Genomic DNA, 12,537 nt, shown 5'->3' with positions numbered 1-12,537 from the left:
CAGGAGGTGAGAATGGAAGAATGTGATGTTTGTTCTTTCTGAAATGGAGGGTTTATTGCAGAAGGAATCATTTCTTCAATAAAGAAAAGATAAACTAATTTGCTAGACAATGAGATCTTGCTTGGTTCATATATGTAGGTTCGAAACACCGAATTTTCTTAGATGACGAACAAATTAAAAAGGCAAAGAGAGCCATCTATGAACTTTCATTAAGAATGAAATTATTTTCAGAACAATTGGAGAATTCAAATCGGGACAGTCAAACTGCAGCCATTGCAATTGAGCCTCTATCATCCTCTTCCAAAGATGAATTAGATTTTAAGAAATATTTTTTGATAATATTGAAAAGGCTAAGCGATTAAAAATAAAGAATCTTTAGATATAAAAATAAAAAAATACAAACAAGATTTCCAAAGGGCCTTTGAAGAAATAGAGAAATATTATTGTGCTTGCAAGACACCTCTTTTAGAACTTCTAAAAAAATCTTTCCTGAAAAGTTAAAAGAAAGTAGCCCTAACAGTAACAGCTCTTCCTCCTACTCAAGTTAGTGTGGAAAGACTCTTCTCAGATCTGAAGTTTATCAAATCAGATCTATGGCCCTCCAACAAAGGTCTTGCCGAAGATGTACTGTTTCTTAGAAATAACTAATGCCAGTTTTTCCATTTCATAATAAATGCTAATTAATATAAATAATTTCCTATGCCATCAATTTTTTCTGTAGCATCTATTACTTCTTTTATACTAAAAAAATAAGCTATATCCCATGCGTATATGTTTACATATATGTATATATGAGGGAGTCAGAGTCACACGGCCACGTCGGCCAGAGTCGGCGCGACCTTTGTTGCATTCAATAATACATCTTGCAGTCAAAAGACTAAGTGACCATGCAACCGTCTTCCAGGTGGAATCAGAGCTCTCAAAGATGCCACCCTATAGACTGGCCAATTCAAGAATAAAGATACAGTACAAAGTCTTTATTCCAGAATGATCTATAATCCGGACCTCAAAGCTACAAACTGTCTGCACATGTGTAGCGTTTACGCATGAGCATAATACGTTTATGCGTGTGTGTTTAATGTATAACGGATGGTATAAACTAGGCTAAAATTATCTATTTATTTATTTCGGTTAATGTTGCAGATTGCATTGTTCCTTAATCCTCTAATTGGATCAGACTGTTGGAGCAGTTTTATAAAAAATAAGCTTAAACTTTCGATTATGTCAAAAAGATTTTCCGATTCTGGAGCTGGCAAAGGATCCACAAAGCGAAAGCATGTTTCAATGTCCATCAAACAAAAAGACAAATTGCTGCAAAAAATGGATAAAGGTATGAAGAAAGTGACGGAGAAGTTAATGAGGACTTGAACAGCAGAACTTTGTAACTGAACAAGAAATTATGTCTGTTTATAGAATTAAAGAGAAAGTATTAGCACAAAAAACGAAGCAACTTAAACAACTTGCATTGAAACAAATGTTTAATAAAATAAACAAATAAATATTAAGCTTTTTTTTTTGTAAATTTTGATACCCTTTAGATCATAATTGCTCTTTATTTCATAAATCACAGTTTCATATTTTTAATTGTGTAATTTCTGTATGTCATCTTACCAGATTTAAATTGATGATCTATAATCCGGAATCACCGAAGTACTGATGAGTCCAGATTAAAGACTTTGTACTGTATTTATTTCTACACAGACATTATGAGTGCCCTCCAAAGCTTAAACAAAATAGGACAAATACCGCTGCACATCCCTGTCCTAAAAGGACTGCTAGCTACCCTGGGCGATGACAACAATCATCCTACAATAGATAAGAGGCCACCAAGGCATCATCTGGAACGAGGTCGCGAACGGAGCAGCCTAAGAGGCCACTCTTCTTTCTAGCTTCGACGGTCAAGTACCTATTTCCGAAATTGCAACCAAATCAAAGATTCATTGGATATTTCTGGTAAGAACGATGGGACACAGCGGAGACAGGCCAGTTTACCTATTCCATCTTCACCACCGTCTCATTAAAAAGACTCAAATCAGTTTTCTATAGCCTGCATCCACAGCAGATGCCAATGTCAACTACTACTTGACGACGTGTCCACTGACGAAAGATCTTCGACAACGTCACTTTTCCACCCTAGGACCGGACCCAAGCCTGGAGTCAATCTTCAAGGATTATTATGGACAAAGAGGCGCCCGAGCCATTATCAAATATGTTAACGACCATCAAAATGAGATATGTGTAAGCAGGTGATGAGACTTGGCGAATGTAATTTGCAGCCTGCCAAAAAAAGACCCTGTGAATATTGTACATAGACTACTAACCTTATTTAATCTTAATTACTAACAGCTCGATGTATTACTTTATAATTAATTAACTCTGTAATTTAACACATTTAATATATATTTGTAATTTTCGTTATAATTAATAAAGTAATCTGAATGAAAACGCAACAACCGGAATGATTAGTACCGACCTGTAGTGCTCGATGAGAGGCGAAGCGTGCTGTAATAAATATTATTATTATTATTATTCTGTACCTAACTGTTTCAGAGAATCACACCAGCACCAAGGAAAGTTGCTGAAGATGATGAAGAAGGTGCAGTAACAGTAGATTTAATTGCTGAAGGCCTCCAACTGACTAATAAACTTGGAAATCATTTTAAGAACATGAAATCATTCTACAATTTCAACGGAATTTGACCGCTTGCAGGGCTTGTTACCAAGACTTGCACAAAGAATTCATTAAAACACAGTTACTGTTATCGGTTACTGAATTTTCGTTTAAATCTATTAAAAATGTGTGGAAAGAAATATTACGCAGGCTCTGGATATCTCAAATGATGTCATGCCAAATGTGCATAAATGAGTATGTCTGTAGTCTGATAGTGAATAATCTTTGTTGCGATTCTTTTAAGCATTTTTAAATTTAAATTTTTTTTTTTTTTTTTAAATCAAGATACAATAAGGAATTTTATTTTTTCATATCCTGAATTGTTCTTTATACAAGGAAACTTCTTTCTTCATGAGTTACACTACAGCTTATTACAGGCTAAGGCCATCTCAAGAAGCCGCCTGCAATGGATATGATCAATCGCTATGGTCCACTAATGATTGATTCTACACAATCTATTCACATTGTGCTAGGTCGTCCTCTTTTCCTGCTACCCTTTACACTTTGAAAGGTCACCTTTTTTTAACAGGATTCAAGTTGTCACATCTAAAAATATGTCTAAGCCACTTGATACAATAAGATATTATGACTTGGGCAATATTAAGATATTTGTATCTTCTATAGATTTCATGATTACGCAAAATTCACCATCTATTATTTTCTCTAACTGGGCCATATATTTTTTGGAATATTTTTCTTAAGAAGATTACAAGTCTTTCTTCATCTGTTTTTGTTAATGGCCTGCATTCACTACCATGCAATATGGTAGGTCTAATAAGAGTTGTATAAAGAATTTTTTATCTTGAAGTTTAATAATTTAGACGTAAGTAAATTCATTAAACCGGGATAACTCTATTATCTCCAAATAATCTATTGTCGATTTCAAGTTTAGTATTGTGATCATTAAAGATAATACCAAGATATGTAAACTGAGCAGTGACTTCAAAAGTATAAGAATTTATTTGCAGTGAGAGAGGATTATGTGTTCTACCTATTACTACCATAAATTTTGTTTTACTCTCATTAATGGTTAGTCCAATGTCTCTGGCTGCAGACTCTGAAGAAATAAAAGTCTTCATAAGCACCTGTTTACTTCAGCCAATAGCATTGATGTTGTCAGCTAGTAACTGTATAGATTTTTGAAAAATGGTGCCTTTAAATTTATAACTAAATTCTGGATTCTCTGCAAGGGCAATATTTAAAAACATGCATGCAAGTGCATCACCGTGTCTCAATCTCCTTTCAGTATAGAATGCGTCTGATAGATCAGACATGATTTTAACTCTGTACTTAACTCTCTTTAAAGTCATTCTAGATAGGTCAACCAATTTTCTTGGAAATCTGAATTCTGCATAGCTTCAAACACCTTTTCATGGTATATGCTATCGTAAGCAGCCTTAAAGATCAGTAAAAAGGTGAAAGGTATCAAAATTATGTTCAATAGTTTTTTTTCAAAATGTGTTTAACAGAGTAAATTTAATGAATAGTAGATTTTACAGCTTGAAATCCACATTGGTAATTGTTAATAGCTGCAAATGCCTATGATAATAACCTATTATATAAAATATGGGAAAAGATTTTAAATGCTCGCTTTAAGATTCTGATACCTCGATGATTGTAACATTCAAACCTGTTTCCTTTTTTAAAAATGGAATATATGGAGCCTTCTACCCATTCAATGGGCATCTGCTCCATAGTCCAGATATGAAGTATAACCTTATAAATAACATCAATCAGTTTAGGTAAGTTAATACTAATAAATTCTGCCTTTATATCATCTGCACCTGCAGTCCTATTGTTATTTAGATTATCAGTAACCTTCCTAACATCACACAAGGATGGTGCATTAAGTTCCAGAGTTTGATCATTCTCGAAAACATCGAGATCGGTAGTTAGACCATCCTCTTGCCTTAGATCACTTCTGCAGAGATTTCAAAAGAACTCTCTTCATCTTTGCAGCACTTCAACTTGATCACTTGTAAGCTCGCTATCATCTTTTCTACAAGTAATAATCCTGTGATAGGCAAGTAAGATAGAGCACTGATTTTCTGTTAAACTTTTTTTACTCTTTTTGTGTTTTTAAATTTTTGATCTCGCTAAACTGTTCCTCCACATATGTTTTCTTTTACTTAGGAAATGGTCTTCTTTCTCATCTCAACTTTGTGTAATTTTCCTCTACTCCTGTAGTATAGTGTTTTTGTGTCGTAAGTTTATAAGCTTTGTTTTTTGCACAATCATACTGTCCATGTCATTTATTCATTTTCAGTTCTGGTATAACTTCCTTTGCAGTATCCTTATTTATTTTCTCAATCTGTTTCTAAGAAAAATCACCATTCTGTATTCACATTTCAGTAGCCTTTCTTTTAGTTTATTTCTATAGTCTTTTATCATGATAGGTTTGTGTAGTGTCAACATTCAAGATTTCATCTTTCTGTTGCCTGTTCCAAAACGTCTTACCCTTCCTCTCAGCTTGGAAATCAACGGAAAGTAATTAGAGTCAATATAAATAGCTTGGGCATAAAAACATCTTCACAATAATTTTTGTATCTTGTCTTTGCTACATACAGAAAAGGAAATAAAAAACTCATATTCTAGTAAGTTTTGCTGCTGTTAAACATTTCTTTCGGGTTGGCAAGAAAGTAGTTCTTTCCCCCACCCCCAATTTTTTCCAGCGCAAAAAAATTAACTTTAATCAGTCAGATACCTTCCATCCTGTTCGATGACCTTTTACCGTCTTTTTGATAACTTCATGATTTCATGCTGATAGAACTTCCGGAAGTTCAATTAAGTGTGATTACAGGCCATATTGTTACTGAAATTTTTACCATTTAAGAAATTTTGAAAACTTTAAAATAAATGATAAACCAATGGTGCAAAGAGGGGCTATATGAGAGATGCGACATCATTTCCCAACCAAGCTCCAGTAATTTCATGTGTGTTGCTAAAGATGTGCGAGGCCTCGCATTATTGTGATGAAACTTGATTCCTTTACCAATTATGAACTTTCCTCCAGTTTCATAAGTTGTTGACAGTAAACATCCTAATTGATAATTTGGTTGCTTGGAAGCAGCTCATAATGCACAGGACCTTTGTAATATCAGAATACACAGCATATCACCAATTGACAGCACGATCTTTTCTGATGCAGTTTAGCTTTCTGTATGATTTATGCTTATTAATCATGCTTGGACCATGACCTTTTACAATGACTCATCTGTAAAGAGTATGTGGCTCCTCTGCTCTGGTGTACAACTGCAATGTTCACAGGTCCTGTTCAACTGTGCTCTAACGTGCCATGGGGACAAAGAAATGCAAACCATTGGCCATGAGGTGTACAATCCATCTTCATGCAGTCAACACAACACAGTTTGGCGGGATATGGGCCATCCTGCAGCAGCAAAGAGATGCGACGCCTGCTGTCATGTTGTTAGTGATCTTCGGCGTCTTGCACATAGCAACAGGAAGTTATCGTCTGCCATTGTCGTAATCCTTTGATCCACACCCATGCCTTTTACAGGGTTTTTGATTACCTTTGGTAATGATTCCACAGCCAGTTTAACACTATGATGCACATTCAGTTCTCTCGCAGCAGCAGATAGTCTTGCATCAGCTTGAAACATCCCGACAGCCCTCCAACATATTTCATCATGCAAATGGCGTCTTCAGCTCATGCTTTCCTCTTTGGCTATCTTAGATTATGCAGAGCTATTGCTGCTTACAAAATGATGCATGGCTCAGTCATGTTCTTTTTTAAGGGATTGGGGTGGTGTGACTCTGGGATTGCATTTTATGTTAATTTTAGTTGCCTATTTGCATTTAATGATGCAACCTTTACCTTATATGTAAGTTGTATGTTTTAATTCCCCTCTTTACATTTATACCTTTTCTTTTAGCATTTGTTGCTTATTCTTTGAATATGAGTGTATTATATGTTTTATAAATATTTATCATTATGTATGTTGAAAACACATCAGCCTATAATAATTATTTAATACTGAAAGAGAAGTAGTCTGATTCAAGTATTAGTTTTTCTGTAGTACATAAAATTACTTTAGTTGTAAGTCAGTTGATAATTTGGCATATGTTCTCAGTTTAATAATATGTGATTGTTTATTCTTGGTTGTAATATCCCGAGGAAAATTTCTAGTATGAATATTTTCCATCTTCAAATATAGCAATTCTTTCTCTTTTACAAGTTTTACATTTTACAATGAAAGTACTTTTTTTTTAGCTGTGCCATGATCGAGGATATTTAGTTACTCAAGAGGAGTTGGATCAAACTCTAGATGAATTCAAAGCTCAGTATGGTGATAAACCTAGGTAATAATCTTACATTTTAGAGTGCTGTCTAAAAGTTTTTTGATGATTGAAGAAATTAATTTTAGAAGCAATATTTTTAATTGTTAAAATTATATTTTTACATAATTTATTTTTTAGTGGTTAATTCTTATGTTTGAAGTATGATTTATAGCTGATTTCTTATTAAATACTACATGTAAAATTTAATTAAAGTGAATAGTTTGGGGTAATAGCTCAAAATAATCATTGCAGTAAATATTTTAAAGCCAGTAGTGAAAAATCAAACGACAACTATGTTTGGAGCCTGGAAGAGTATACAAAGAATTTAGTTTTAGAAGCCAAGACAACTGAAAAAGGTCTTAGATACATGATTTTGAGTAAATTCAATTTATTCCTTTTTTGAAATTATAAGTGGAAATTAATATTGCAGCTAATTTAATATAAAGTAAAATTCTCTTTGAATGTTTACAAGCAGTTGGCCTGATAGTTTGGAAGTATTTAAAAGATATTAATGTAAATCAAACTTTTTCATAAATTGCATTAAATAGATTTAAGTTATGAAGCAATTTCAATTGCTGAATTTTTTACATAAAAGTTAAAATTACTGTTAAATTTCTACAGTTTAAAGTTGAGCTAAGATTCTAAGGTTGTATTACAAATAAGTTCATTGCTTATTATTTTGAAAATAATTACAGATGGTGTTTACACATTTTTAGAGTGATTTTGGGGAAATTTAATTAATGTTTAAAAAGGTAGAGATATTTTTTGTTTTTAATATTCGATCTGATAGCTTTTCTACTGGACTGTAAGTTTGCATTGTGATTTCCATGATAAAAAGGCTTTTCTATAATCTTCACGGATGTTAATTTCTATATCTCTTTCACTACTTTCTAGACTCGTTCAATCGTTGTGGGTTTGCGCTTAGGTAGAGCTCTTTCCAAGAGACCAAAGGTGCAGTAGTTCATAAATGAAACATCGGGGGACTCCGCAGGAATACGTTGAGAAAAGTATATGTGCAGAGCCTGTATCTTCATTTTTTTTTCCCAAGAATAGCAGTGGTACTTTTCAAAGTATGACTTGCCGCTTTGTCTTAATGAAGTTTCACTCTTTTAAAGATTTTGGGATAAAGAAATGGAATTTCTTCTGTAAATATTGGACGTGAAACTTTCTCTTGATAGCACAATGAGTAGATTTTAACATTTGTTTTCATTTTTCTTATTTTTAATTTCCCTTTATAAAAGAATCCTGTGACAATCATAAACCCCTTACTGAAACTTTCTTTGATGATGGAGCCAGGTTTGTATATTATTTTCTCTTTGTTTTTGATAATAAGTAGACCTTTTTTTTGTTCCAGTAGTTAAGATAAATCCATTCTTCGCCAAAGGGTCGCAATGTATTTCCATTCATCTATGGCTAAACAGCTTTCCTACAGGGTTTTAAAAAATTATTGTGCTATACCTCAGCAAAAGTTTGTGAACATTATGTTTTTTAGTCTTTTTAAATTAAGTCTTTGTTTATTATTTTATATTTAAAGAGTATGCAATTGATTTCCCATCAATGGATTTTCTCTTCCCATAGATTCAATGTTATAAGATATTTATGTTAATTAACCAGTTATTTTATGTTATGAATGTGCACTGTCACTTCTCTGTTTCCAGTTTCCTGTCAGAATGCAAATTAGCTCATGAGTATGTAAGTAAGGATTTGAGATTCTTTTTAGTCAATGCGTATTCTGGCTGCTGAAGGCCGTGTTACTGGTTGTTATTCTATGATAAGCATTCCTGTGTATAGTATTGCTTTATTTTTACTAATAGTGCTGTCATGCTGGTGTAGGTTAAGAGCTAACTTGTGCATTCAAATATCTGTGCATAACCTTTGGCTAATAGCTACTTAGAATTTTCAGTTTTAAATACTGCTTTTGAATTTATGCCATAAAGGTTGGTTGATTCATAAACATCAAATGTACCTTCTGTTCACCTTACTTAGTTTTAACTAAGAGGGTCTTTTACACCCTTCTTACATTTCTGTTTGCTTATCTAGACATAGTGATTAAGTCTAACGAGAAGTCTTAGCTTAGGTTATGTTACCAAAACACATGAGATTCTAGAACTTTAGAAGCAGTATGTACCTTTTTCAGGTGTTTGTTTGGAGTCTTCTTTCCATGCAGAAGGAATGATTGACAATTTTTCCCTTTATGAAAAATAATGTTGCTTATTTTGCACGTAGAAATTTGAATACCATGCGTTTCATAGCATTTTTTAATTGTAAAATAGGAATATTTCTCTTCAAAAAGCACAAAAACATATCCTTACAGCTTGTGACATTTTGAAAAAAGAATAAATTTAAAAGAAGTAGGCAATATTTGCCATTTCAGGTAATGCACTTTTGCAAGGAATTTTAATTTCCAAAATATTTGTTTTTTAATTTTTCTTTATCAAAATCATTCTAAAAATGAATAAACACCCTCTTTATTTATTTACCGCTCCCTCCCAGGAGTACAAATCTGGCTAGTGCATTTGCAAAGTTATCAATAATGCCTTTGTAATTTACATAAGTGTTCCAAATTTTCTACAGTAGTAGTTGATACAAACAGAGCAGTTAATACTGCTCTGTAAATAGAAATCTTGATTCAGTCTTATGTTTAGTCGACTGTTATCAAGATTTTTTGGAAAACTTCCATGCTCATTTTCCTACAGAATGTATATTTATTCTGAATTACTTTACACATTTACTCTTAAAATTATCACAGCTGTCTTATCTGAAAGATCGGTCTTTTTATGAAATTCTGGAGAAACATGTTGCTGTGGTTCAGTGGTTTATGAAATAGAAAAACGTTTATTCATGCAATTGTAAGATCTCTTCGTCATTGCTAATTAAATAAGATGTTTTCATTATTACTTAAGCATTTATGCTTTTCTTCACTTTTGGATGAGACCAGAGCTCTATCAACCTTCTTCCCAAGTATATCCTTGAGAGCATGGCTGATATCTTATCATCCATCATCTTGAAACTTATCATCCATCATCCATGTAAGGAATTTAACTACTTTTGGCAAATGAAAATATTTTGTTTAGATTGGCTATTGGTATAATTAATTTCATAAGCTAAGAATTTTAATAGAGGAGAGAGGCTTTAGGTTTATATTCATTTCATTCTCTTGACTAACCTCTGGGTATTTCTTATATGTTTTTAATAAATGTATTTTCTCATTTCTTTCTGTCTCTCAGCTCTTGAACTCATTTACTGTGATAGTAAGTTAGAAGTACGTTTTTGGGCTTACCTTTATTAGATCCATTTGCTGGCATTATTTTAATATTTTTCATTACATTTTCAGTGTAGCAGATGTGTAATACCTAGCAAATTCTGTGGCACTGCAGCTGAAATGGAACATTTCAGATAAAAATTTTACAGGAATATTTAAAGGAATTAAAATAAGCTTTATAAGCATGCAGTTCTTATTCCCTCTAATCATGACATATTTTCCAAAAAATTTCTTACCAGTTTCTGCAGCTTTATTATCTTGTCTGTGCTGAATCCTTCAAGTTCAAACTTGTGTTTCCACAGCGTATTCACTTCCACTTGCACAGCAGCTTTCTGAAAATTAATTTTTGCCTCCTGTGGCAAATCCATCTCTTGAATTTATATCAACATGTAGATCAGTGCTCCGCAACCTTTTCTCACCTGCGATGCACTTTCGTGGCACACCAAAAGCTAATGTATATATGTATTGATTTATACACAAAATTTACAATAAATTTTTGTTTTTAATTTGAAAAATATACAATTATAAAACCATAACATATTTATTTATATGCAATCATAATAATTATCAATGTGATACCTGCGCTTAAAAAAAGTTATATATTTTTGAGTTCCGAGTTATCAAGGAAGTGCCGAAAAAATTCAAATGCTGACACACAACAGTGAAATATATAAAAACATTTAAAATAGACATTATTAAGGAAAACAAATTGTCATGGCACACCGGTTGCGGAGCACTGCTGTAGATCTTCCAATGGGGGAAAAAAAAAACACCTCCTGGTGTTTATTTTTTGTCTGCATGTGTAAGGTTACTGTCCATATGATATCACACTGTTTGCCTTGGGCCGCAATTAGTCTTCTTGCAACACCAAGCACTCTATAATGTGTAAAGTTTTTCTTTAAAAAATTTTCTGCCAATCAACTACTTTGTATCCCTGTGTCTTTTGTCTGTATACATATGCTGGTACATTATTTAACAGAATTTGAATCAGTGGGAGGGACAAAAGTTTTATTGACATTGTATTTAATTGAATCTGAGAGCCCGTTCCTTGGGCGTACTGTACTCTTGACTACTAAAGTTAAGTTCTTGGTATTTTCTTCGATTTCCTATTTTGTGATTTGTTTTGATTATCACCATTTGCAGGTGAAATTCTTAGAGTTATCAAAGTGTCTGCTGTCGCCAAACCTTTGGGTTCCTTCCTCTAGAAATCTATGGAAGTATTCATTCAACCTCTGATTGTGTGTGTGTTCATTGATTCTTTCTTATTTTTGAGCTAAATATTATTACAAATAACTGTTCTAGTGTACTCGGGTTTCATAATTTCACAAAATCATGAAATTGAGGCAATGGTCTAGGAAGTATTATTTGTATAATACTTCCTAGACCATTGCCTCAATTTCATTGTATTTTATTGTATGGGGAAAAGCCTTTTGCATCAGGCTTTTCCCCATACAATAAGTACACTACTCATATTTTCTCAATATAAACTCCCTTAACTCTTCTACCTTAATTTGATACATACCAAAGAGTTCTGCTTCTGATTTTGGTCTACCTTTCATCACTGGGAATGCTTTCACAAAAGTGGTTTTAAAATTTTGAACTTATAATTCTCATTACCTGGTTAATACAACAAAAATTTACCAGTGCCTTTCTACCAGCTCAATGCCTCAGAGCATGGCAGTTGCTATTGTGACTTTCTGTAATTCTGCAGCTGGTTGAAGTAAAAAGTGCATCTCTTAAGTGTTCTAAAAATATCACTCTGTAATTTGTATGATCAAGTGTAATAGTTTGTTTCAATGAAGCTCGTGTATTGTCAAAGATGAATATTGAGGCAATTACTGAAATTAGGCATAACTTAGATGAAGGCATAGCTTGTGTTGAAGGCATGTAGTGATAAAATTTGTTGCTTTGTCTTGTGACATGATCTGCAGTTTGTTCGGACACCACTTATAGGTTTATATATGATGTGGTAATGCTATTTTAGTCTTAATAACCCTAACAGATGGGAAGTGAAGTATTACTATGTCTTGAGAACAAAGATAGGGTTTTGAGAAAGTTAAACTAAACTTTTTATTTAAATGTAACCTAGGATGTAAAAGCAGTCTCTTGTCTACACTTTCCACAACACATTATGATGCAAAATAAAATAATAACAGACCAATTTAATTCAAATGTTGGACTGGTACTCTAGGACTACGCATAGATACAACTCAGACTGGTTAACTTACTCTACCAGAGCGTCAGAATTAAAATTCCGGCAACGAGCGAATGCAAAGCCAAATAATTGCAATTATCAGAGCTGTCA

At 33.1% G+C, this 12,537-nt stretch overlaps 1 protein-coding gene across 1 annotated transcript in view; it reads left to right on the top strand.

Moving 5' to 3' along the window:
- Positions 1 to 12,537, top strand: part of Polr2E (DNA-directed RNA polymerases I, II, and III subunit Rpb5) — a 45,769-nt gene that overhangs the window by 10,806 nt on the left and 22,426 nt on the right. Inside the window, exon 3 of the mRNA XM_035365829.2 lies at positions 6,903 to 6,991. Coding sequence (XP_035221720.1) covers positions 6,903 to 6,991 — 89 coding nt within the window. The remainder of the gene's footprint in view (positions 1 to 6,902; positions 6,992 to 12,537) is intronic.

This window comes from Stegodyphus dumicola, chromosome 12, assembly GCF_044657685.1.
Source record: "Stegodyphus dumicola isolate Sdum_Otavi_A_Nest chromosome 12, ASM4465768v1".
Classification (NCBI taxonomy): Eukaryota; Metazoa; Arthropoda; class Arachnida; order Araneae; family Eresidae; genus Stegodyphus; species Stegodyphus dumicola.
Note: the sequence above shows the minus strand (reverse complement) of the source record. Positions and strands in the feature narration are given on the sequence as shown.